Genomic DNA, 27,403 nt, shown 5'->3' with positions numbered 1-27,403 from the left:
GGATGGTACCGACATAATGGCATATGTGGCCACTGTGGCCGACCGACTTATTGGAGTGGCTGTCTTACGTAATGAAGAGGTGAGTGTTTCAGACAGCTTATTTAATCAAGCTACTATTTACTGTATACTGACTATCTTGTTTACATATACACACACACACACACACACACACACACACACACACATACATATACATACATGAAGTAACATTTCGTATTACATAAACTGTATCTTCTCTTGCAGGATATCAAATACCTCCGTTCTCATTACAACATAGAGGATTATATATATTTTAACCACCATGAGCAGAGTGAACATGCCCACCTCTATCATTTTATTATGAATCCGGCTTTCAAGTATTTATCCAAATTCTTTATGAGGGTTGTGTATTTCCGTTTCATTTTATATTTCAAATCATTTTAAGACATTTTTTGAAGAAATGTTTTTATTTAAATCTTCTTCCATTTTGATTGTATATCTTTGAGATTGTATATCTATAAATTGATGATTGCTTTACTGTGGGTTGGACATATCTATAAATATATGATTATTTCACTGTGTTGTCCACATCTGCAATTATAGGACTATTTCACTGTGGGTTTGATATGTCTGTAAATTAAAGAACAAAAATGGATCTCACGATTTTTTTTTTCACTAGTTTTACTAAACTAAGTGGGTAAAACACAGTGACTGTTGTGTGATGGAACTGAAGATCTTTGAGATGGTATTATTCAACCATCACGTCTTGAGTACTCAGGCACCAGACTTATATATATGTTATGTCAGTGCTTCTGTATATGTATGTATGTGTCTGTGCATATTTGTGTGTGTGTGTCTGGTATATCTGTGTCTTTGTAGATATGTGTTAGGTCAGAGCCAAAAGTCTATTCAGATTCTTGTGTGTCTGTTGGTGGTGTGAGAGTAGCTTTGATTGGAATGGAATTATTTTGGTTGGCATGGAGTAGTTACATGTGTGGAGAGGAGATGTGTCTTAGATTGGAGTGAACAACAGGCAAGGTCCTTCTGCTCCACTTCCACCCCAACCATGGAGGTTATTCACATCTAATTCATTGCATCCACATCAATCTCACATTTCTATGTCTACCATTCTGTTACAGGAAATTCTACGACAGAGTTACAAGAACTGCCTTTATTACCCACTCTTCCCCATATATGCTTCCCAAGCCGTAAGTATTTTCAACTAACCGTGTTGAGTCAGGGTAGGGCTGGTGATGGTGGTGGTGGGGGTGGTGGTGACTTATAAGAGACATACATACAAACATACACACACACTCACATAAAAACATACACACACATACACTCATGCATACAAACAAACAAACAAACTGCATTTGGTTTCTTTCAGTTTCCTTCTACCATATCCATTGACAAGGCTTTAGCTGACCTGAGGCAGGAACTAGATGACACCTGCCCAAAGTGCCACACAGTGGGACTGAACCTGGAACCATGCGATTGGGAAGCAAACTTCTTAAGCACACGGCCATGTCTGTGCCTCACTGAAGACTGTTCAGAGAAGGGTCATTTTCTGGGAGCATCAAAATAGACAACAAAACTAAGGTTAATAATTCTGCTTCACAATCACTTGGTTTCAGGTTCAATTCTGCTCTGCAACACCTTGGTAAAGAGACTTCTGCCAGAACCAGGAACTAACTTATGCTTTATGAGGGAAATTTGGGAGACCAAAATTATGTGGAAACTTGTTGGAAAGTCCAACTCTTTCTAACATTAATGGATTAATGGGTCACTTGGCTTAATGCTGTCATTCGGCCCCTGGGGTGGGGAAGGGGAGCCTTCAGCATGTCCACTCTTTTCATTTGTAGAAGCTCTCTCTCTCTCTCTCTCTCTCTCTCTCTCTCTCTCCTTCTCTCTCCCTCTCTCTCTCTCTCTCTCTCCTTCTCTCTCCCTCTCTCTCTCTCTCTCTCTCCTTCTCTCTCCCTCTCTCTCTCTCTTGCTATGAACATTACTTCCTTTGGCTCCACAGTCTTGGAAGCTCTTGATTAATTGGAAAAAAAAAAATTTTGTGCAAACAAAAATCCCACGCAACCATTCCATGAAGAGCTGAATAAGCTACTTCACTGCATCAATGTCCTTGAATTAATTTCCTTTGATCTTTTTGATGCCAAACTGCTTAAGACCATTTCTTCTTTTAAAGTGATCTAAATTAAAACTTTCCATCAAAATTTCATGTTAATTTATGTTAATTTATGTTCCCAATTCCTTCTTAATGATGACTGATTTTACTCAACTTTTCATTATTTTCAAAATTCATTGAAACAAAGACATGGCAACAGAAGGATTAAAGTGTTCTCAATGAAAACCTTCCATTGAAATTTCACCAAAATTTATGTTCCAAACACCAGCTTAATAATGACAAAGTTATTTTACAGAATTCTTTATTATTTTCAAAATTAATTGAAACACTGCCATATTTTTCAACAAAAATATGGTAATGAATGGGATAATTACCTTTCTTCTTCTAATTGCAGTTTATTGGATCTCATTCCATCATCACTGCTCTCTCGGACATGATACCAGTCAGGTATCGCAGACAAATTATCTATCCACCAAACCTTGGCATCAATGCACCTTCAGACCAAGTCTTGAAGGAAATACCAGCTTTTGCTTTGACGCATATGAACCGAAAGTTAGCACTGGAACCGAAGGTTTGTTTTCATTATATTATTCCCATTTAGCCCCAGGTCAACCCCAGTCTGGCAGAAATATAATCAAATATGTTCCATTTTCACTTATTCAGACATAATATACCTGGAATTACATTATCTAATGTGTCCTTCCTTTTCTAAGATGGTAGGGTATAATCTGAGAGAGATTTAGCTACTATTTTTAGCACACCGAGTTACAATGCAGTACAGTGGTTCTCATCCATATTTTTGCCTATGAACCCCTTTGATTCCAATTGTACTCTGCTGGACTCCCATAGCCATTTGATGTATATCAAAAAATTCCTTTTATATTTTTATGATTAAATATTATTAGGAATTCTATATTTAAGAGATGAGGAATTATGTACATTATTTACATTATTTACATTTGACACAACACCTTCCTAAGCAGATATGAGTGGCATATGGGAACTGGTGTTACAACTGGACTGAAGATGGTCACAGATGAGAGAGTAAGGTTGGTGATGCACAACCCTTCACCACTTTAAACCATGTCACTGCACAAATCATCTGTCATCATTTGGATGACCAGATGGTCATTGTTGTCCTGACAGGTGAACATGCACAACATAATTTGTATAATGCTGTATATATAATGTAATATGTACCATGTGGCATGTATGTTCTGTCACATAAGTCCCATGTATATCATGTAATGTGTACCACTTGGTGTTTCATATTGGCTTCGATGGTAGGTTTCTGGCTAAAGATTATGTCTGTATACAATGTAGTGTGTGTATAATGAAGCAAGTATATAAAATGGTGTATATAGTGACCAACTACACACCTTATTGTCACCAGAAATCCCTTAAGTTAGTAGTATGATTTCTGTCCCCTCCTATTCCATTCTGTCAACCTAAATACACTGCACCCACAATAACCTTTACCGTTCACATAGAGAATCTTGTTCTTCAATTTAGAATCTTCTTTATTATTTCAGATGACAATAAATGCTCGGATTGTTGTTGTAGGTGCATCCACGGTGAGCCTGTCCTTTCTGGAGACATTGATCTTCTGGTATGTTGTTCACTTGTGCTTATTTCCTTTCACATGTCCACAATAACCTAACTGTGGATAGGCACAATGAGGAGGCACTGCAAACAACAAAAACACACTTACCTTTCTCATAAACTTTCCCACATTACATTCCTAACTTCTCACATTTCATCTTTTTCTTTCTTACATTTCACATCATACATTTCATGTTCCACTCAGCACACTTCCCAAGCCATCGAAGACATTGTTAAAACCCTAAACTAAAGAATTTAATGGAAATCACCACAGCCATGATATCTTAAGTTAATGATATTAAGAGTTTGTGACATTCATGCCTTTCTAATTAAAAATATGTGTTTCTGTTTTATTTTCCAATTTTCTTTGCAGTCCTCATTTGAATTTCAACAATATCACCCTGATTTCACCACACGGTCTGCCAGCAGAGTCAATGCCTAATCCACATCTTCAGAATATGATGGCATCAAAGTAATCATATTGTTGTTTATTAATTTCTTGGGTTTTTTTTTAATTAACAACTTTCCACTGAACTCTGACCAGTCATCATTTTACCATAAAATCGTGGCAACATTTATTATTTCTATAGTAACATTTACGATCACCATAGCAACATATATCATCACTATAGCAACAATTACCATCTCCAAAGCAATAATTATCATCACCATAGCAACAGTTATCATCCCCATTGCAACATTTAACATCAACATAGAAACATTAGCATCAACACGGTAGCATTTATCTTCACCATAGCAACCACTATAGTTACATTTATTACAACCATAAGATTTAGCATCACCATAGCAACATTTGATTTAGTACCAACATTTTGGCACACTCATTTCGTGGAGTTGAAAATTTAGATGCTGATGACAAACACGGACGCGCATACGCACACACACACACACACACACACACACACACACACACACACACACACACGAGGAAGCTTACACAGAAAATATCAAATATATTAAAACGAAAATGTAGAGTTATCTCCCTTACTATGACTATCCGTTAATGCGTGTGTGTAAGGAAAGAAAACTTCGAATGACCCGCCCCTGTTCTTTCTTGTCCCTTTTCTGTCTCATCTGTCTGGATGTTTTGTTGTCCCTTTTTTTTGTATCATCCAGCTGTCTGGATGTTTTGCGTTCTTGTCCCATTTTTTTGTATTCCTTTATGCACACACACACACACACACACTCAGCAAAGCCCTATTATTGTTAAATTATTGTTAAAAGAAAACACTATATTTGATTTATCAAAAATTAAATTTTATTTAATTGATAATTTGTTAATTACGATCATCGCCATCGAATACATTTTCTTAGTTTCTGCAATGGTTCAAACCCAACCAGTTTGTTGTTATGAAGAAAAATATAAAAACCATATTTTTTTGGTGCCACCTTAAATGAGTTTCGTGTAGAAATATTGCTGCAAAATTGCCAGCACCCAAGTGTTTTTAACCCCCATTTCTTGGGACATTATTACAGCTTCCATCCCTGTTCTGTCCTGGTCCCTTTTCTCATACTTTAACCACTTCTCTCTTAGCTTAAAGCACCTCCTTCTTTCCTCAACCTCCACTTTGTTGTCAAAGAGGATCTTAATCTTGTAAGCTGAAAAGACAACACCCAGTACCTGCTGCAAAGTGGTTGGGGTCAGGAAAGGCATCCGGCCATAGAAAGCACACCAGAGTGGATGCTGGAGCTTAATGCAGTTCTCCACCACTACTCAGACCCAGTTGAGCCCCCTCCAACCCATGCTAGCATATGAACATGGATGTTAAATGATTGTAATTATGAAGATGATGGATAATGATGAGGAAGAGGATAATGAAGATGATGATGATGATGATGATAATGATGAGGAAGAGGATGATGGCAATAGAGATGACTAGAACATTCCCCCCCACCCTACCACTAACCCTCCTATCACTACACCACCACCACCACCATCACCACCATGCTACTACTAAGACCATCTCCTTGTCTTTCAGTTTCTACTACAGTCCAGATGACCTGGCCAGAACATCACTGAGTTCATGGGTGAGTGTGGTCAAAAGTAAGATGACCAAAATTGTAAGGTAACTACTTTTACAATCACTTTTTTCACTACCATCTAACTACCTTTTACAGTCACTTTTATAAGCAGACAATATCTTTACCTTTATATTCATTTAACCTCTACCTGCCTTTATAATCACCTAACTATGCTTATAGTCACCTTTATATTAATCTAGCATCTACCCTGCCTTTGCAGTTACCTTTAAAACCACTAACATCTACCTCTCTTTAGAATCACTTCATCTGCAACTACTTTTACAGTCACCTCACCTCACTTGTTGTTTTAATTACCTTTTCATCCATAAACCCCAACCTCATTTGTTTTTTGGTTTTTTTTCTCAGAGAGAAGAAACATCTTATTACATCTAATGGCCACACCATTCCATATGACCACCTCTTCCTCTGCTGTGGTCTTCAGTATACTTCTGTGATTTGGGATGCCAAGAATCCTTTTGGCAAACAGGACCATTCCTTCTTTGTCATAAACAATTTGGTTGAAGCAGCTGAAGCCATTAAATGGATCGCCCAGAACATCCTTTGTGCCCAAGGTTAGTAAAATCTATATTTTCTCATGTAAACCTCTGGCTGAATCATCATCTGGCATGTATTGGATGGTTCTACAGGAACCAATAAGCCAGCTTCCACATGATTTCTTTGGCTGGATGCCCTTCCTCATGCCAACAACTTTACACAGGTCATGCTACAACCACAACATTAGCCAGACACATTCTTCAAGACATGTTCTTCAATAGAAAATCAGAAAATAAAAACAAACAGGAAGTGGGGAGTTATTGATGAGCTCCTCTCAAAGGGACGTGTGAGAAGGGCCAAGCCAGAAGGTGAAATACATTGGTGTCACATTTTGTGGGTGAAATATCATTAGGCAATAATATAGCAGGGATGCCAACTCTCTCTCTCAGACAAGTGGTTAGTGTAAGAGCAGTGTGAGGTAAGGATGACTTAGGTCATGTGTGATAGATGGTGAGAGGATAGCTGACTATGTTTCAGTTACATATATAGAGATACATACATGAGCTTTGATCTAGTAAGGGTTATTTTTCTTTTGATCTGAACAAATTTAAGATTTGGTCAAGCTTACTGAATTTTTATATTTTCAATTATTTTCAAGTATGGAGCATTGAGAATGTGTGGAAACTTGGCCCACTGCCAGGGGTGGACAAAACAGGTCAGTTTTCAATGTGTAATTTTATTTTTGTATGCTTACAATTCTGTATAACGTGACCTCTCATTCTAATAAAATTGCAAATAGGCAAATATCTCAAAAGAAAGAAACATTTGCCATAACAACAGAGAGTACAAAATGGAAAAAAAGAAAACAAACTTTAACAGGAAGATTTACATTTTGTCAAATGGGGAAAATAATGTGGCGGCAGCAACAACATAGCTATATATGTTTGTTTGTTCTATCTGATCAATGTGGATATTTTGTATGTTTCAGGTAACATTATAGTTTACGGTGACTCTCTTGATGCTTACTGCTTCCTGCGGACAATATTGGACCTGGGAATACTTGGTAAATTCATTCACCTGATGATTCCTACAACAGACAAAGTGGTAATTCTTGCCATTTATTCACATCAGCCTTAACAATGACAACTGGAATACGTTGCTGTCATGTGACCAGTGGAGGAGGAGTTAATGTCATGTGACCAGTGGAGGCGGAGTTAGTTGAATCTGTGATCTACTAAGCCTGTTAATCCAAATTCCAGGTGGTGGTGATGGTGGTGGTGGTCAGAGCCTCAGGTCAGTTCTATGTGATGACAGACGTCCTAGACATGACCATTGTCTTTTATTCAGTCATTATCTAAGATGTTATTTGGCTCAGATCAGCCTTAATTAGACAGACTCGGGATCATAGACATTCCAGCTTTGTAGATAAAAGATAAAACTACCCTGTGTCTCCCTTGTTTCAAAGTCTTCCTCTATTTGGCATTTGTTTCACAATTAAGCAGGCTAGTCTTTTATTGTAGTATGTACACTCATACTTAGGTAAATGATGGCTTATCATGGTCCGTTTTACCTCTAGGTGAACTGTATTTGTACATGGCACCTATTGACAGCTAGGTGGACTGGGTCATTGAGACTAAGATGTTGACCACAGCTACAATGCAGCCCTGGTGGTTGTATCCAAAACCTTCAGCCAGTTCATTATCTCTCTGATTACCCACCTAACCTGTTAACCCACACAGCTTGTAGACGTAGTCGAAATGTTGATCCTCTCTATCCATTGACCTAGCATAAATAAAGGTTGTTCTTAACTCGAGGTGTAATTGGTGACAGTCCTCCAAGTGTCAGGTCACAGTAAACCAGCAAGAACTCACAGCATAAGCTCTACCTAACCTCTGGCCAGGACACGACTACTACCCTAGGATCACTCACAACACACCCATAGGAGAGAGGCTGTTTTGAACCTGCCACTTCTTCACATGACATCATTTTCTCTCCCTCCTGGTCACTCATCCTTCCTCCACACCTATTTTGCATGTTGCCCATTCACTTTGTTAATCCACTCTTATGTTGACCTACTCAGTATGTTGACCCACCCTTTCAGCATTTTAACCCACCTGCTCAGTGCATGTTGGCCTACTTAGTATGTTTACCCACCCACTCAGCTTGTTGATCCACTCACCTTGTTAACCCACATGCCGTGTTCACCCACTCAGTCTGTTAATTCATTCTGACACCAGTTACTTGACCCATTAACCCTCTGTTGCATCACCCACCCACCCCCACGCACTCAGCTGTATCTCTCTTGTCCCCTCCCTCCTCCCTTACCAATGTTATCTCATGGCAAACAACATAATTCTCCTGTCAAAACCTGGGACGACTGAGATGTTATATTTTTGCAGGTTCCTGAGATGAGTGACTACGTTGAGGAAGTAATCTTGGCAGAGTTGGTTAAGCAGAACGTTCAGATCCATTTCAATTGTGACTTTGTCAAGTGGAGTAGTATCGAAGACTCTTCAAGCAGATATGCTTACTTCCACGACAGACGGAAATCCTTTAAAATTGAGTATGTTGTGAGTATTTCTTCAAATACATGTTCAAAGAAGTATATGAAGTGTATGTGTGGAATATATGAAATGTGGTGGTGGTGGTGGGTATATGAAATGTGGTGGTGGTGGTGGTGGGTATATGAAGTGTGTGTGTGTGTGTGTGGAATATATGAAATGTGTGTGGTGGAATATATGAAATATGTGTGTGAAATATATGAAATGTGTGTGTGGAATATATGAAATGTGTGTGTGTGGAGTATATGAAATGTGTGTGTGTGGAGTATATGAAATATGTGTGGTGGAATATATGAAATGTGTGTGTGTGTGTGTGTGGAATATATGAAATGTGTGTGTGGAATATATGAAATATGTGTGTGAAATATATGAAATGTGTGTGGAAAATATGAAATGTGGTGGAATATGTGCCTGTGAAATGTATGTTGAATTGGTATCTTTATGGTACCACTTTGAAGAACTTTTAGTTAAACAAATCAACTTCAGGACTTATCCTTTTGTAAAACTTGGTACTTATTCTTTGCCAAACTGCTGAGTTACAGGGATGTAAACACACCAACACCGGTTGCCAAGCAGTGGTGGAATGTGTGTGAAATGTGTATATTGGAATGTATATGAAACTTGCATTTGAATGGGTATGTGGAGTGTGTGTGGGGGTGCAATGTGTTTGTAAAATGTGTGTGTGTGTGTGTGTGTACAATGTATGTCTGACAAAATGTCTGTTCCCCAATTCTCATTTGAAATATGTTTTTGCATATTTGAAGGTGTTCTTCTGTTACCACGCAAAGAAGATTGATTACAGTGCATTCAAAGGTGATGTGTCTTTGTTTTATTCCATCTGTTACCCAGTTGAGTTTAAACCTTTTTGTTGTTGTTGTTGTTGGTGGTGGAGGTGGTGGAGGTGGTGGTGGTGGTTAACCTCCTGTATATGGTCTATCATGTCGCATTGTGTTTTTGTTATTGTGTCTTGTTATTGTTTGATCCCCACCACCTCCACCTCCGCCAAGTACACCCTAAAGCAAAGCACATGTGATCAAAAGCATTCCAGCTGTATATAGGACTACATTGTCTAATGTGTCCTTCATGTGGGAGTGTAATCCAAAGTAAATTTGGCTGCTATTTCTAACAGTTTCATTGACCACATAGAGGTTTGCTTGGTGTCCCTGTTGCATTTTGTGTTTTGTTCAGTTCTCTTCTGTTAGTGTCATTGTTGTTGTTGTTGTTATTTGACATGTGTTCTTTTGGGGAATGGGCGATGCCCTGTATATGTAAATATGGGTTGGTGAAGCTATGGATTTGTGAATCACACCTTTAAGTGATCCCCAACATCATTATAGATAGGTCTGTTCGCACAATGTAGACCTGGGGTTAAACAATGTCATTTTTTTTTTTATCACCAACACCCTCACCACCAACATCAGTTTGTAACCTGGTCTGTCTGTCTTTCTCTCAATCTCTTTTTTTCTTTTTCAGTCTCCCTGCTATCTCTGTGCAACTGTCAGTCTCTCTCTCTCTCTCTCTCTGTCCTTCCTCTATGGTTCTTTCTCTCTCTCTGTCCTTCCTCTATGGTTCTTTCTCTCTCTCTCTCTCTCTCTCTCTCTCTCTCTCTCTCTCTCTCTCTCTCTCTCTCTGTCCTTCCTCTATGGTTCTTTCTCTCTCTCTGTCCTTCCTCTATGGTTCTTTCTCTCTCTCTCTCTCTCTCTCTCTCTCTCTCTCTCTCTGTCCTTCCTCTATGGTTCTTTCTCTCTCTCTGTCCTTCCTCTATGGTTCTTTCTCTCTCTCTGTCCTTCCTTCCTCTATGGTTCTTTCTCTCTCTCTCTCTCTCTCTCTCTCTCTCTCTCTCTGTCCTTCCTCTATGGTTCTTTCTCTCTCTCTCTCTCTCTCTCTCTCTCTGTCCTTCCTTCCTCTATGGTTCTTTGTCTCTCTCTCTCTCTCTCTCTCTCTCTCTCTCTGTCCTTCCTCTATGGTTCTTTCTCTCTCTCTGTCCTTCCTTCCTCTATGGTTCTTTGTCTCTCTCTCTCTCTCTCTCTCTCTGATATCTCTGTTTCTCTATCTCTCATTCTACTTCTCTCTCTCTCTCTCTCCTCAGCCATAAATGATGCCTGTCTCATAGTGGATCATAAAATCGTTATCAACAATGATTTCCACACTGTTGATCCTAACATCTGGGCAGCTGGCACCTTCACCAAATACCAACGTGTCTTATATTCTGACAACTGGGTACATAGCAAGTTTAGCTCAAAGGAAATAGGGTTTACTGTGAGTATCTCTCTCTCTCTCTCTCCCCCCTCTCTCTTTCTTAGTTACCTTGTTTGTTTGTTATCATTGTTGTTGTTATTACTATTGTCTTCCACAGCTGGCCAACAAAATTCTGAAGATCTTCAATCCAGCTATGAACGAGAACGAAACTAAAAACTTACCGGAAGATACTGAATTAGTTACAACATACATTGAACCTAGAATCAGCAGCGCCTTGCTACCAGGTCAATAAATAAATTAATTAATTTATTAACAATCTTTTGATTAGGATTTCACTGGTGTTGCTGTTGAATTCTACTTATGTATGTGTTTGTCAGGGATATTGAATGTGTTGTATTGTGGTAGTGGTGGTGGTCGTGGTGTGATTGTATTGTTTATCTGGTCTTCAGGTTGTTGAGGTCATGGTGTTGTGAAGTCATAGCTGATATTGTGAGGCTGTGATGGTTGTGAAGTTTCTGTAATTGTGAGATCATTGGTGGATGTATCTGTTATTAGGTGTATACTCCTATTTAGTCAACATCAAATTAATTATTAAAGAAGACAACAGTAATCACCAATAATAATTAAGCATTGTAATTAATTAATCCTCAGGTGGTTTCCATTACTTAAATGTGTGCAGACCTGCTATCAATAATGAATTTTATGAATCAGACGTACAAACTGTGAGTTGATTTCTTGTTTAATTATTCTTTTTATTAATGTATGTAATTAAATCATTTTAAAGTCAGGAATATCAACAAGTTGATGACTGTAGGTTATGGTGATTATCTCTGTGAACCATTTTATACAATTCTGGCAGACATTAAGAAACCATTCCTAATCAAAACCATTCTCCTTACAAGACAAACTAAACAGAGTGGTTATTACATTTTCCTTTATTCAAGGTGTTACTATCACAAGTTTTTGAAGCAAACTGAACTCTAAGGAATGTTGATTGTAATTAATTATTACAGATATATTACAAACATAATGCAAAAACACCTGGAAGACTGTGACTGTCAATAAAATAGAAATAAAACCTTAAAAGGTTCTATTTATGTGTGGTCTGGAACGGGTCCGCAATCCTGTTGGTTGGTGCCCCCTGTTCTGTGTCACACCATTATAATGTGATTGTAAAGTGCCATGCTACCTACTTTTATTTTGCAAAACATTAACATAAATGTAAATCTTGTTCTGTCTCGACTAATGATTGATGAAGTTTATTTGTTTTGTTACAGGGTTATGTTTTAAAAACTGGCAAACCCACAGACCCTTGTGGCTATTTCGAAGTTCTCCTCAACCGGTATAAACAAGTCGAAACCATCACTTGTCTTAGAAAAGAAGTAAGTATAATCTGAGATATCTGGTACATAATGCACCACCAAGAATTTTACTTTTCAGACGTATGCATAAATATGGCTGTGTGGTTAATTAGTTCACTTCACAATCACATGGTTCTGGGTTCAATCCCACAGGAAGGTACCTTGGACAAGCATCTTCTAAAAGAGCACCAATATGACCCAAGTCCTATGAATGTAATCACATAGAAGACAGAAACTGTAAGGAATCTCATTAGATGAACTCTATCTGTTTTTAGGTCAGAGGCTTAATATGGTTCTTGGTTCCTTCAGCAGATTCCCCTCTGATGCAGGGATAATTCAATACATTGATGTACTGATTCTTACAGCAGTAACCTCTAAAACTTTCCCTATTAGTCCACCAGTCTCAGAAACCCTGAAAAGGTCAAAGGCACTGCCTGTTGCTGTTTGGATCAAGCACCTTAAAAATATAGAAAATGTAGAAAATATCTTTTTTAAAATACCTTACCTACCTCTGAGTATTTTAACTTCATTGATTGAACTCAGAATTGAGTTGTGAACATGGTGGCCTCAACTCCTTTCTACTTGGTCAGAGTCTTTGGCTCATCACCAAAATATATCTTCATTGTATAAGTATTTCTATGGCCATTACTCTGATAAACTTTCTCTTTGAGTAGCTTCTTTCAAGACATTTAAAAATGTCAGCCACTTCCCTTCCCAGGAGCATCATTTCTTTGTTGAGTTTCTTGTTACTGGGAGCTTCCTGTTGTCGAGCTCCCTTCAGGTCTTTCTATTCTAATTGTTTCTCCCTTGAACTGTTGCATCTTGTTTTCCTCTGGTCTGCATTATTCAGCCCTTTTATCAATTGACATCTTTTGAATTTGTTGTCCCCTTTACCATTTTTTGTCATTCCTTACATTACAGTAATCTCAAGCCTTGTTTGGGACCCAAATTGTTTTACAGAAAGTAGAGAAGAAAATAATGTTTTGCCATTTTGGTTTCAGCCTTTTGCAGCCAGCAACTTTGTTGAATTGTATGGAGTCCATGAATCCATTCTGAACAACATGTTACAGCGTTATGAGGAAGGCTTAATTAAGGATTTCTTCAGGTGAGTTTCTTTTTTTATCTGTGTGTGTGTGTGTGTGTGTGTGTGTGTCTCTCTCTCTCTCTCTCTCTCTCTCTCTCTCTCTCTCTCTCTCTCTCTCTCACTTAAAGTAAAACCGTTGACTGAGGAAAGAGGTGGTGACCAGTGATGGTGGCTTGCAGGACAATCAGTAATATTAATAATTGAAACCATAATGAAATAAATGTTAAACTGAGAAGAATCTATAAATTTTACCTTCCTATAAACCAACCTTTACTTCCTATCCACCATCTAGTTTCTTCATGGAACCGTACTGTCTGCCAATCTACCATGACCGTTTTAAAGACATACGACAAGAAATTCGTCAAGTAATTTTGGATGAGAAGGTACGTTAAAGCCATTCTTTCTACTAAATCTATGTATTTTTTCATCTACCAACCTTCAAACATTTGGTTCTACATCAATTAGAAACAAGCAAAAGATAAAAGATTGTGTAGAGATGGCCAAGACAATTCTCACTGACTTGGTCTACTTAACTATAAATAGGTACAATGAGAAGGTGTGCTCACTAGCATAAAGAAAAAGTGCAAAATTGGATTATCAATTATTTCATCTTTATTGGACTATTTACCACAAGTTACCTCAGAGACATCTAAATATTCTGGAGATTGTTCACTTTGTCAACTGCTGTTGAACTAAAGACAGTTGCTTGTTTAGCCAAAGAATATATGGCAGTTGTTGATGTTACATGTGGTTGGTAGATAAGACAACCAGGAATGGATATAACTTGTGTGTATGTATATGGTGTCTACTGTGTACAGACTGTGTGTTTAGTGTTGCAGTACATTGTGTGTGTGTGTGTGTGTGTTATCTACTGTGTAAAATTTGTGTGTTGACTATGTGTGGATATGTAATATCTTATGCTGTGAACTGTATATTGCTTACTGTATAATGTATATTGCTTACTGTATACAGTGTATATATCATATATTGTGTATTGTATACTGGGTGTATATGATGATGTCTACTGCATTCAGTGTGTGTGTGTCTAATATTATATATTGTTTGTGAACGCAGGGAATGTGCAATATTAATGCAGAACTGAGAGAATTGCTGCAAGATACCGATGGTGTAGCAGAAATGGTAAGTAAATATTTCCATGCTCTCCATGGGTCAGTAAGTCAGATGGCATTAGACATTTGGGGTTGTTAGTCAAAATAAAGGTCCTCTTATAATCCTTCAGTCATAAGTTCAAACCTTACATATTGACATATCTTAATTTCTCTACCATGTCCACTGTATGACTAAAATGGTCAGAGTTACGAACTTGTAATGTGGTCACTAACATGATGGCCTTCTAGTTTGGTCAGTATTGGGACTAACTTGAAATCTAATCATTGTTTCGATGGACATGGTGTGTGGTCAGTACAAGGTTGCTTCTGTAGTTATTGTGATCATTATTTGCACAGATAAGGGGAGCTGGCAGAACCATTAGCACACTGGACAAAATTCTTAGCATCATTTCATCTGTTTTAACATTCTGAGTTCACAGACTAAATGAAGCGTCCTGGATAACTTTCCTCAGTTATTATACTATGCTGCCTGTCTCACCTTCTTGTGTGCATTATTGTACTTCCACAGGGTAGATTCTATATTACACATGTGGCAGCTGCAGTAAAAAAAAAAATATGCTTTCCTAAAGAGGATTAATAAGACTAACACATGTCTGGAGTTGTCACCCTTACTGGCCATTTATCAGATTTCAATTTTAATTATTTGAGATTTTAATGTAGTCACATACATTTTGACCGTTTAAGATTACAAAGTTACTTCCCCTACCTGTTTTTTGTAGATTTATGTATTGATTCAATGTATACTTCTCCTCCATGCAATTAAAATCTTGATTAATTAAAGTTATCATGTTTGTCACTCTAAATATGTTAGAGGTTACTTTACTAATTGGAAACTCTTAGTTAATTTATCTGTTAATTCTGCCAAATGTGGGTTAGCCTGTTTTGTGTGAATGAGGTTTCTAAGTCCATCTGTTACCTTATTTCTCTTGAAATTCACTGTTTTCATTTCAATTAATTTTAAAATATTGAAGTATTTAGTAAAATAACTTTGTCATAACTAAGCTGGTGTCTGGAACATTAATTAACATGAAATTTTGAAAGTAGGTTTTAATTCAAAACACTGTAACCTTTTCGTTGTATTTCTGTTGAAATACATGGTTTTTGTTTCAATTAGTTTTTAAAATAATCAACAATTTAATAAAATAATTTTATCATTATTAAACTGGTGTTTGGAACTCAAGAAATAGAAATGAAGAAATTTTGATGCAAGGTTTTAATTTAGATCACTTTAACCCTTTTGTTGCCATATTTCTATTGAAATACTCTGCATTTGTTTCAACCAGTCTTGAAAATAATGAATTTAGTGAAATGGCTTTGTTGTTATAAAAACTGATGTTTGAAACATAAATGAACATGACATTTTGAGAGAAGGTTTTAACTTAGATTAATTTTTGAAAGTGGAAGTCCCTTATCAAAGAACGAAGAGTGGTCTTTGGTCAGTTGGTATCGAAAACGTTTTTTTCCAGAAAAGGGTCCCCTCCCCATCAACCCACATATAAACTATCCAGAAGTTAGAAATGGCCTAAATGAACATATTGTTTCTGTTTTATTTTCCAGTTTCCAAAATCTGATCTCAGAAATCTAATTGATAGATACATGCAGACAAATGCTCCGCGCCGTCTCGTCGAACACCATGTACTCGCTTACCTCTACTACAATTATTATCATCTACCAATGTTTGCAAAACCTGGATGTATTTAACCATTTTAGCCATTCTTCGTCTATAAATCTCTCCCTCACACATATGCATATATATATATATATATATATATATGTATGTATGTATATGTATATATATATAATATATATATGTTATGCACTTCAGTAGCTTACAGTTGTTTCTGCTATAAGATGCAATGCACTCATAGTTGATGAAGCTAATGATGTTCATAACTGTTTATTCCTTTGTCACCCTAATTTCTTATATATATAAACATATATATATATATATATATATATATATATGCTTTTCTTTATCTTTTTTCTGGTGTTCTCATACTGGAAACTTCTATTTAAGCACAGCTATATTATATGAAGAAAGATTAAAATAATTTGATTCCATTGAAGTTTATTTATGTAAACAGCTGAGCCAACAAAAATGCTGCTACATGGTTGATCAACCTAGTAGAAATAGCAACCAAATTTCCCTCAAATCATGCTCTACTGTCTTTTAAAAAGAGGAAAGAATATTGATGTCTGAATGAAATATGAATAATTATGTCTGAATGAAATATGAATAAAGCAAAATATAACTGGATGGTCATGGCTGTTTTACTTTTGATCATAGGTCTGCTTGATGAAGGTTATCTTGGGGTTAAACAAGTGTTTCCCCTAAACGGTAATGGGTGACAGGGAATTTCGCCACAAGCATTTTTGCCATAGGAAAATTCACTGTAAGAAATTATGTTTTAAATGACCTCATTATGTCTTTTTAATGTTTGACATTGAAGAAAGATTTGCCTATTTTATACTTTAATAAAACTTTTGTTTTTTATTTTTAAAAATGCTGATATAATCTGCTTCATTAGTGTCCATATGGTGAATTTGTCTTATGGCAAATTTCCTATACAGTGAATTTTCTGGAGTCAGATGGTAGTGAGCTTGGAGGAGCGAAAAGTGACATCACATTCAGCATATTTTTTACGTCCACTTTTTCATGCTAGCATGGGTCAGAGGGAAGTTTGTTGAGGTTGATATTCTATGACTGGATGTGCTTCGTTTCACCTACCTTAACTTGTTTCCAAACATATTTCCCCATGGCCAGACAGATTTTCGTAGAAGACTAAGAACAAAGGACACCACTTGGATGACAGTGACACTTGCTTACAGCTATCACATGATGTCAAGGCAAGGAGACATTAACACACACACTCAAACATGCACACACATATATATATATATATATATACACACACAAACCTGTGCACAAACACACACAATGGGCTTTTAGTTTCTGTCCATCAAATCCACTTAGCCTGGTGCTCTAATAAAAGACGCTCACCCAAGGTGCCTCAGTGACGGGGTGCATTATTGTCTTGAAGAATCCAATTCTACATGATCCACAGATCTGGTCACTTTCACCAAATGCCCCTCCCCCCTCAAATGCTTCAAAACATGGCAGTAAAATTCTTAATCGACAGTCTGGCTCTGGGGTGAATTCTCGATGTACAATACCACATTTCTGTGGATGATGCTCGTGATAGGTCTTCCAGATCGCTCGTCTCCTGGGAACATTTTTCTACTTTTGAAACACCCATGCCACTCCAAACATTGTGTATAACCCATTGCCATAAGCTTACCAGTGTCTGTGTAGTAGACTTCCCAAGTTTAATGCAAAATTTCGTGTTGGCTCTTTGTTCTTGTCCATGGCAAAACCACAGACTACAGCAGACACACCTGATCAGAAAAACACAAATTTCAAGTAACCACAGTGATGTCACTTGGCACACTGCTTCGTGAAGGTCACTGCTAGCTCTCACTGCACACTCAACCATATGCTGCCATCTGTTGTGCTACAAAACTAGTCTGGGAATGTTTTTTATACCACCTCATATGTATATCTGTGTTTGTTGTCCTCTATACACAGTCATTTAACAACTGATGTTGGTTTGTTTACATCCTCTTGTTGATTTGTTCAACTAAACCTTCAAGGTGGTACCCCAGCAGGGCTACAGTCCAATAACAATTCCAGGGTTGCTCAACCTGCAAGAAATAGCTGTTGAATCCCCCTCAAATCACATGCCACAGTATTAAAAACAGAACGATACACATTAGTTAATGTAGTTTGTCATCCAGACAAGGTGAGGTAGTTATGGTTGGAAGGTTTTCATCATAAATCTGCTCAGTCAAGGTTGACCTTGACTTCAAGTTCAACAACAACAGCATTGCCATTTTCAGCAATACTTCTACTGCAACCAATACCCCTGCCTCCACCACCATCACCACTACCGCTTCCACCACATTTACCACAATCTCCTCCCCTATCGCTGCCACCACCACCATTGCCACACACTCACCACTACCCCTATCACTAACATTACCAACCCTACTACCGCTTCCACCACATTTACCACAATCTCCTCCCTTCTCACCACTTCCATTCCCACACCCTCCCCATTACCCCTATCACTAACATTATTAACCCTACCACCATTACTAATTTTACTACTGCCATTGCTGCCACCCTCATGATTGAAACATTGTTTAATACCATGGAAACAATATCACAGGTAAATATAGACAAGACAACCTACATTCACTTCATATCTCCTTTATCTGGGAGATAAAGATATTCTTTCCCACAAATTCTCAAACTTCTCTTGTCTTTATATATCTTATTCCAACAATATATAGACATTTTTAAAAAAAAATTTAATGATAAAATAAGAATGTTTAAAATGAAGAAAAAGACATTGATATCAGACTATGAAACCAAGAAAGGGTTAATAAGTCAATCTGTCTCCCATTTATGGCAGTTTCTGTCTTGATTGAAGTTTTATTGGGATGTCCATAACATCAATGTTTAGTTTTATGTAAAAAGGAAAATGACTGAAGATGATTTAAAGATATGTGAAAATTATTCAGTGACAAAGCAGTCATGGATGTGTGGTTAAAAAGTTGGCTTGCCAGCCAAATTGTTTAGGGTTCAATCCCAAAGCACAGTCAGGAATAGATTTCCTTCAACCTGTTTTTCTACAGCTTGATGCCCTTCCCAAATGCCAACCACTTTACAGAGTGTACTGGGTACTTTTGACATGGCACCAGTGCCAGTGCTTTTTACCAGATATAATGTAATTATATATACACACCATGTTAATGAAGCCCTTTCTGCCCCACACCATAAAGTCTAATGTTTACCAGGGTTCAAGTTTTCCCCCAACACCCCTTCCCCTATTTATCAACAACCTACTGACTGTCACCTCCAACAATGTCCACTTCTACATGGATTATGTCACCTCTAACTTTTTTCTAACATTCCACATCTAAATATCAGCCAGGTCTCACTGCACTCTCCCTTAAACATTACCCCCCCCCCCTCCTCTCCCCTTAAGCATTATCACATCTCTTACCTATTCTTCCTCCACTCCCCTGAAACATTATCGTAATTCCCTCCTCTTCCCTCACATTATCACCCCCTCCCTTTAAACATCACACCTCTCCCATCTCCCCTTAAATATGTGCAGTATGCAACTAGAATTCTTGGCCCCTATCATCACTGATGATCTCTCCTGTCAACCACACACCCTAAAACATAACAAATACTCCCTCACAAGCATTACTTTTCCTCTTAAGGCCCAGGGAAATACTTCAGCTCCCAACAGCTACTAATCCTCTACAAAGACCCACAATGGCGCACTGATCCAACATTTGAATAAACAGCCCATAAAAACGTTTTCCTACAGGAGTGTGATGATTTCTCTCGCCCAACATAACCTAATGGAAGTCACAACAAATGCTTGGTACACTCTCTCCAGTGATCTTTCCTGGGGACCCCACATACATAAAATTCTCCCACTCTGGTTAATTATTCTCTCTCTCTCTCTCTATCTACTCGAATTAAGTTCCACAAAGGAATGTAGCTCTGCATCTGTGAAGGTACTGGTGGCTAGACACGCAAACATCTAAGACTACATTACAAATAATACCAGACGAAGTCCTGAACACATTACAACGTCTGGCCCACACATTATATGTTGTATCCTCTCTCTGCTTAATATACCACTTCTGCAACTGCCTCTGCTCCTCTGAACTACATAGTTGTGCACCACCTCCATGCAACAGACCCGTCTCCTGCCTCTCGTCACCCAGATTGTGTCTTACTGACCCTTCGTAGCCAGGTGCAGGTCGTTATTTAACAACAGCCCTTAGCCTCGACCTTGAACCTATTACGGTTTTATTAAATATTTGTTTTCCAAAATAACTTGGGGAAAACCTGACTCACAAATTTTGTTTCTCCCCTATAAATCGGAGACATGTCGACATAAGAAATCTATCAATAAACAGAATAAAGCATTATTTAACATTCCATGCCGAACAATCTAGAACCAAACGAAGCGAAACAAATAGTTATGGTGTTTATATATCGCCAGTTAAGCAACACTAAATTTACAAAACATATCACGGCCCTTTAAACTACGACCTTTCGTGTAGATAAATGGAACATTTTTACCGCGGGAATTTGTCGGTTGCTAGCCTCGAACCAAACTGCAATGTTTTACATAGTAATTCGTTTTATTTAATTATAACTTTTAAATTTCAAATTTTAATTTACAATTCCTATTCATAATTTATATTTTCATTTCCACAAAGTTATCAAAATAGTAACATTATTAATAGAAAAAGTAATTCTGTGCGTGCAACATAAAAAAAAAGTTGTAATTCTCTTCCCAGAGTTCCGTTATCAGACCATGCTGTTATTTAGCCTCGATCCAGGTGTGTAGTCAGATGTGATTTTTTTTTCTCGAAATTCTTGGTTTTTTTGCTCCATTTTCCCCAATTGATAGTAAATTACTGCAACATGGAATTGTCTCCTGAACATCTGAAACAACTGCGTTCTTTCGTAGAAGCATGCAAACAAAATTCCAACCTTTTATATCTGCCAAATTTGGAATTTTTCCGTCGCTGGATTGAAGAAATGGGAGGAAAGATCCCGGCCAAGACAGAGGAAGCCCCTAAAGCTCCTCCTCCGCAAGAAACTCCAACAGAAGCAGAAGCAGAGGAACCAAAACAAGAGGCAGCTGAAGAGAATGTGTCCGAGGAAAGTGAAGAGAGTGAAATTGAATTGGATGATTCCGGTGTTGTTGAAGCTGACGAAGATATTGACCAAAGGTTTGGGGATGAAACCCTGGAAATTACCGACGAAATGATTGAACTGGCAAATGACAAACGCAATGAAGCTTTAGATGCCATGGCTAGCGGAGATTACGAAAAAGCTATTCAATTATTGACCGTTGCTATCCAGAACAACCCAACATCGGCCAACCAGTATGCCAAGAGGGCCTCCGTCTTCATCAAAATGTTGAAACCTAACGCTGCAATCAAAGACTGCGAGAAAGCCATTCTACTCAACCCAGACTCAGCACAACCTTACAAATGGCGAGGCAAGGCCCAAGGTTTGTTGGGGAAATGGGAACAGGCTTACCAAGATCTCTCTACTGCTTGTAAACTTGACTACGATGACGATGCTTACAAAATGTTACAAGACGTCACCCCAAATGCGAAAAAGATCCAAGAACACAGGCGTAAGTATGAATTGAAACGTGAAATGAAAGAAATGAAACTGCGGAAAGAAAGAATTCGTAAAGCCAGGGAGGAATACGAAAAGGCTAAAGGTCAGTCTGGATCAAGTGGCACAGGTGCTTCTACTGGAGGCGGGTTCGGCATGCCCGGGGGTTTCCCTGGTTTCCCAGGAGCTGGTGGTCCAGGTAGTGGACCGGGTGGTATCGATATATCTCAACTACTCAGCGACCCTGATATTTGTTCAGCACTTCAAGATCCAGAAATAGCAGCAGCATTCCAAGACGTCAGTTCCAATCCAGCCAACATAGGTAAATATCAAAATAATCCTAAAGTTCAAAAAGTGATTAACAAACTTGCTGCTAAATTCGGTGCCCCTAATCCTCCTCAGGGGGGCAGTTTCTAAGACAGTATCAAGCAGCTTGCATGTTTATCCTCCTCATTTAGCTTGCAGTTGCATTTGAGCTGTAATATTGATTGATATTTCCTGCAAGTGAGCGAACTGTTGTAGTTCTGTCGCAGACATTTTACTCCACTGAAGCTGTCAATATACATATAAAACAGTAATTCCAGAGAACAATCACTACATGCTAGACAAAACGACCCCGAACTGCTGTTACAACACCCAAATGTTGTACCTTATTTGCAGTCGCTCACTTTATCTCTCTCTCTCTCTCTCTCTCTCTTTCTCTCAACAACCTGTCCACCTCTTTGCTTTTGCCTTTCTCTCACAAAAGCCATCCCCGTTTCAATTCCATACAAAATACATTCTACCAATTTATCTGTATTTTTCTACTGTTTTATTACTTTAATTAACATTGGTTTATCTCAAATCTTTGACCAACCACAAAATAACTTTGGTTAATTTAGAAGATGAGGGGTTTTTTTTCTTTTTTATATTTGGGTCCTTTTTGTTCTGTCTCAAGCATTAACGTAAAATACTTTTTCCTAAGTTATAGATATTCTGTCTTGAAATATTAAGAAACATTTTCCTTTTTTTTTTATATTCGACTTGCTAGAAATAGCAGCCAAACTACATCCTGCTGTCTTGAATGAACACATTCAATAATGTTTGTCCCAGGTAGACTGCCTGGAAAAAAAAAAAAAAAAAGAGGGGATGGTCACAGCTGGAATGCCTTTGATGCGGGCTGACCAGGGGAGGGGATTGAACAGGATTTGGGGAGCCGGACCTTTATTAGGCTTTTCTGAGGTTCAAATCCCGCCGAGGTCAACTTTACTTTTCATCCTTCCAATTCAGTACTGGGATCGATGCCATCGACTAATCCCTTCCCCTCAAAATTGCTGACCTGTAAGTAAATTAGAAACCACCATTACTACTAATAATAATCAATAGTTAAACTTTCTGAAATGTTTTGCAATTTTTAGCTTCAATAAGTTTTCTTTAATGTCCCGACCGGGACGGGCAGCCCGGGTTTACTAGAACCTATGTTAACATCTAAAATTTAAATGAATAATGCTCCCTCATGTCAATAGCTAGCTGTCTTGCAATATATATACTGCACACGTTTTTGCATGTGTGGTGCATTTTGCCCCTCTCGCAGTTAGGGGTTTATTTTGCAGTGTCAGCTCACACAGACTGTTTCCTAAAAACTGCTCGTGTCAGCCCATCATATTTCTTTTTCATCGAAACAATATTATTGATCTCTTAAGAGAAGAAAATAAAAAAAAAAAGCAAAACATTAGCTACTCCAGTGTAGTTTGAACCCGTTTCCCTGGTATAACGTGAACTGGTTATGTAGGTTCAAATCTAGATTATGTCTTGTTCTAATTAATTATGAGATATTATTTCTTAGTAAATGAAATTTTTACTGATGTTTCTGAAAACTTTATTTTCTTTCTCTGTTTTTTTTTTCTCCTTTTTTTGTTTCCTGCAAATTTTTTTTCTGATAATAAAAATGTTGGAAAAGATTATTTTCTATTTTTTCTCTCTCCTGCTCACTTCCTCTTCATTTAATGCTTTTTTTCATTAACTTTCTTTACTAATTCATGTTTAGACGGGTTTTACGAGATGCTTGACACCTGGCCAACTTCGGCAGAGGGAAGGGTGCTTCATTTTAATATTCATATTGCGTGTATGTACGTACACACACACGCATTACATATACGTGTAACCCTTAACATAGTTCTTTGACTGAACCGACCCGTGTGTGTGTGTGTGAATATACACACGTACGCACACGTACACGACTGGTGGGTTTGCAGGCTGAGTTTAAAATTTCTGCGAGAGCAGAATTATATTTAAAAGAATCCTGTGATTCAAAGTTAAGACACATTTTGAGTGTCAAATGTTGCCTGGGGAGGGATTTGGCTGTCGTTTCTAGCAGGTCGAATAAACTACGTAAAACTAACAAGCAAGTTTTTACATGGTTGCATGCCTGCTAGAAATAGCAGCCACTCTCTCTCGTTACATGTTTATTATATTCTTCACTATTTAGTAGAAATAAATATTCATAAAGTGAGGAAATAATTATTAACTGTCCGTCATTTAACACATTTTAGTTAGAATCATTATTGAATGCTTTCAGAGGGCACTGTTGGACAATACAGGTCCCATCGGACTTGATGTATTTGTGTAAGCTAGCATATATTGATCCACGAGCTACAACAGCTTGTTTTGTTGGTGGAAATAAAGATTATATTATTATTTCTGTCACAATATCTGCCATCCTTAACCCGTACTGTGTATCGCTTTTGATGCACTGGACCTGTTTCCCTGGCATCCATGCATTATATATCATACACTTCGTCATTTTTTTTTCTATCACCGGAGTAACGTGGAACTTATGAAAGCAAAGCCTTATATTTACTCAGAACGTGTAAAACAAGGACCAATTAAAAATTTGGAAACAAACATGGATGTCTAGGACAAACTCATAAGCGTATTTTGAAGAGGCAAAGGGTTAATAAATGGATTTAATTTGGTATTTGAAGGTTCAAAGTTTGATTCAATTTCCAGTAATGAATTAATTGAAGGAAAGACGCAGATCAGTAGTTGTCGTTTTTTGTTTTTGTTACTTATGGACCTTTTGGATAACTGTCTTGCTTTTCTCGACCCCCCCCCCCATGTTAAAAAAAATTCTATTATATATTTTTAATTAATTAGGAATTGTATAAAAATAGTTTAAGATGTGTGTGTTGTAGAAGTTAAATCAATTTATTGCTCATAAACTTTAACGACAAAATCTTTCAATGAAGTCGGTTGCGAATCGCTGTAGAAAACTTCTGTCAAAAGACGAGATGTCCATTGTTGGAATAAGTTTTAATTATAGATCTGCGTGTTTAGTGTTTCATCTTATTTTTAAAAAAGCACAAACATTTTTTATGTCGGTGTGTCGGAAAGAAATGTCTTTCCAGTCTTTTTTTATATATATATATATTTCTAGAAAAATGTTATTTTATAATTTTAAAATTTTTCTTGTTCTAGAAATTCCTAAAATGTTCCTGCGTTCAATTGAGTTATCTCCCTTTGTCATCATTTATGTCTGTTTTAGGCTTGCATGGGTTTGATGGGTCTCTCCCCCCTTCAAAAAAAAAAACAAAAACCTTTAGCATCTCATTGTTCGTACGAGGTTTAGCCTCAAGACCAGTCTTCACCACTTCTTCCCGTATCTTTTTTATCTACAGATTCTTCCCATCTCTCATCTCCCCGCCATTTTTTTCACTCTCGATACCAGGCCGGTCTTCTAATAACCAAGGCTCTACGACCACTGTCCTATTTATCCTTTGTCGTCCATCTACGCTGACATGAGGCATCCAGCAAACCACAACGCTCGCTTATTTCTTTCCCGCTCTCGTTCGCATCCTCTGCATTCGCTGCCATGCAACGTTGCACTTCATTCACAAGATCTACACCTTCGTTCTAAGATTACAGAATCCCTTTGTTGCCAGCAGTACTATCAACTCCCTGAACTTTTCACCCCGTCTATTATACTCTTTCAGGACACCCACCTCCCCTGATAATTGGGTCACCAAGGCAACGGAAGTCGTCAACGACTTGTAGAGTCTACCCGAGGTATTATAAGTAGTTTTTGGCATGGATCCTCTTAATACTCCCGTTTATTTATTCAGATAAGGGTGGCGGACAATAGCCATTTACAGCACATGGGGAAAGGAATGAGTATGGGATGGGGGGGGGGCAGATGTTAAATTTTAATTCCTGGAACAAAAATGTTTTCAGAATAGTAATTCCTGTTATATATGACAGAAATATTAAGAAATTAAGGAGGAAATCCACCTGATCCATGCGCCTTTTTCTTTTCTTACCAGGTACGGATAGCTATTTAAAAAAAAAAAATCTACGACTGTGTGGTAAAGTTTGATTCCCAGCCCCATGGTTCCGCGTTCAGTCCCACTGCGCAGCACCTTGGGCAAGTAGATTTGGTAGACGGAAACTAAAAGAAGCCCGTCATATATAATATCTGTTTGTCCTCCCCACCACCGCTTGGCAACCGGTGTTGGTTTGTTTGTTCCTGTAACATAGCGGTTCAGCCAAAGAGCGATAGAATAGGTATCAGGTTCCACTTAACGCCGTCTCTACTAGAAATAGTAGCTAAATATCTTAGATGATACCTTACTGTATTGAAAAAGGAGGGACACAGGGTAGTAGTAGTAGTAGTAGTAGTTGTATAGTCCATGACATGTAATACCTGAGAGGACAGGAATGGTCGTGCCTGGCAAGTCTCCTTGCCCTCAGCCAAGGTGAGCAGGTTTAAACAACTAAGGTGTACCACACACACACACACACACACACACACATATATATATAAATGAAGTATGGGGGTTTAGTTCACAGGTGAGCTAAACGATCAGGTACGCTAGATAAGTACTGTAACGGATTAGTAGGGCTCCAAGGTTATAGCCGAGACGGTAGTCATGGAGACGTTGCAGATTTCCGGTGCAGCGGATATAGAATTGTTAAAGAGCACAACAAACGTTAAGGCAAGGCAAATATCTCGAGTCGTATACCATATTGTATACGACTTGAGACGCTTGCCTTACCTGAATGTTTGTTGTCCTCTTTAACAATTATAATTCATTCGCCTCGGAGCGGTAGTTGACTGCTAGAAATGTCAGCCAAATCTCCCGTCCTGAAGGACATACATTGGATAATGTGGTCCTTGATCACACCTGGATATAATAGGTGGACACATTTGCTCACAGGTCTGATAAATTATGGTTGACTTAGGTGTAAATAACACTGACTCCTCTACACGATTCATATAGGGTTTTTTAATAATATGTAACGTGTATGTCGATGTGGGGCTGGTCATAAGTCTAAATTTATATTTTAATAATTTTAAGGGTGTTCATTTATGGAGGTCATTGTTCTAGAAAGTTCTAAATGTTGACTTGAGTTGTCTCCCTTTATCCACTCATTAGGTGGGAGCTAGAAATAGCAGTCAAATCTTTATGATAAACTCAACCGTCTTAGAAAAAGGACTTCTTCGATAATTGTGGGGCTTGAAAAAAATATGGTAAAACAGGATGGTCGTGGTGGAAATGCATTTGATCATAGGCTTCGCTAATAATAACTAGATGTCTTGTGGCAGTTATATCCC

General features: G+C 37.9%; 2 protein-coding genes across 5 annotated transcripts in view; both read left to right on the top strand.

Annotated features, from left to right (window-relative positions):
- LOC106879241 (cilia- and flagella-associated protein 61) overlaps positions 1 to 17,092 on the top strand; it is a 30,374-nt gene extending 13,282 nt beyond the window's left edge. For all 4 annotated transcript variants that reach the window (XM_089363523.1, XM_089363522.1, XM_089363525.1 and 1 more), the window contains exons 12-31: positions 2 to 79; positions 244 to 381; positions 1,119 to 1,187; positions 2,508 to 2,684; positions 3,646 to 3,722; positions 4,089 to 4,187; positions 5,716 to 5,802; positions 6,125 to 6,330; positions 6,912 to 6,968; positions 7,242 to 7,357; positions 8,653 to 8,823; positions 9,579 to 9,627; positions 10,904 to 11,073; positions 11,171 to 11,297; positions 11,665 to 11,735; positions 12,291 to 12,395; positions 13,376 to 13,479; positions 13,751 to 13,841; positions 14,533 to 14,598; positions 16,146 to 17,092. In XM_089363523.1, the coding sequence (XP_089219649.1) occupies positions 2 to 79; positions 244 to 381; positions 1,119 to 1,187; positions 2,508 to 2,684; positions 3,646 to 3,722; positions 4,089 to 4,187; positions 5,716 to 5,802; positions 6,125 to 6,330; positions 6,912 to 6,968; positions 7,242 to 7,357; positions 8,653 to 8,823; positions 9,579 to 9,627; positions 10,904 to 11,073; positions 11,171 to 11,297; positions 11,665 to 11,735; positions 12,291 to 12,395; positions 13,376 to 13,479; positions 13,751 to 13,841; positions 14,533 to 14,598; positions 16,146 to 16,289 (2,202 nt within the window). In that variant the 3' untranslated portion in view covers positions 16,290 to 17,092. The remainder of the gene's footprint in view (position 1; positions 80 to 243; positions 382 to 1,118; positions 1,188 to 2,507; positions 2,685 to 3,645; positions 3,723 to 4,088; positions 4,188 to 5,715; positions 5,803 to 6,124; positions 6,331 to 6,911; positions 6,969 to 7,241; positions 7,358 to 8,652; positions 8,824 to 9,578; positions 9,628 to 10,903; positions 11,074 to 11,170; positions 11,298 to 11,664; positions 11,736 to 12,290; positions 12,396 to 13,375; positions 13,480 to 13,750; positions 13,842 to 14,532; positions 14,599 to 16,145) is intronic.
- A 1,652-nt stretch (positions 17,093 to 18,744) lies between these two features.
- On the top strand, positions 18,745 to 23,756 carry LOC106879246 (putative protein FAM10A4). The gene has a single exon (XM_014928734.3). The coding sequence runs from the start codon at positions 21,106 to 21,108 to the stop codon at positions 22,228 to 22,230; it is 1,125 nt and encodes a 374-aa protein (XP_014784220.1). The 5' UTR covers positions 18,745 to 21,105; the 3' UTR covers positions 22,231 to 23,756.
- Positions 23,757 to 27,403: the final 3,647 nt, after the last annotated feature.

Source organism: Octopus bimaculoides, chromosome 15, assembly GCF_046866305.1.
Source record: "Octopus bimaculoides isolate indiv1 chromosome 15, ASM4686630v1, whole genome shotgun sequence".
NCBI lineage: Eukaryota > Metazoa > Mollusca > Cephalopoda > Octopoda > Octopodidae > Octopus > Octopus bimaculoides.
The sequence above is the reverse complement of the archived record's forward strand: the minus strand, read 5'-3'. Positions and strand labels throughout refer to the sequence as shown.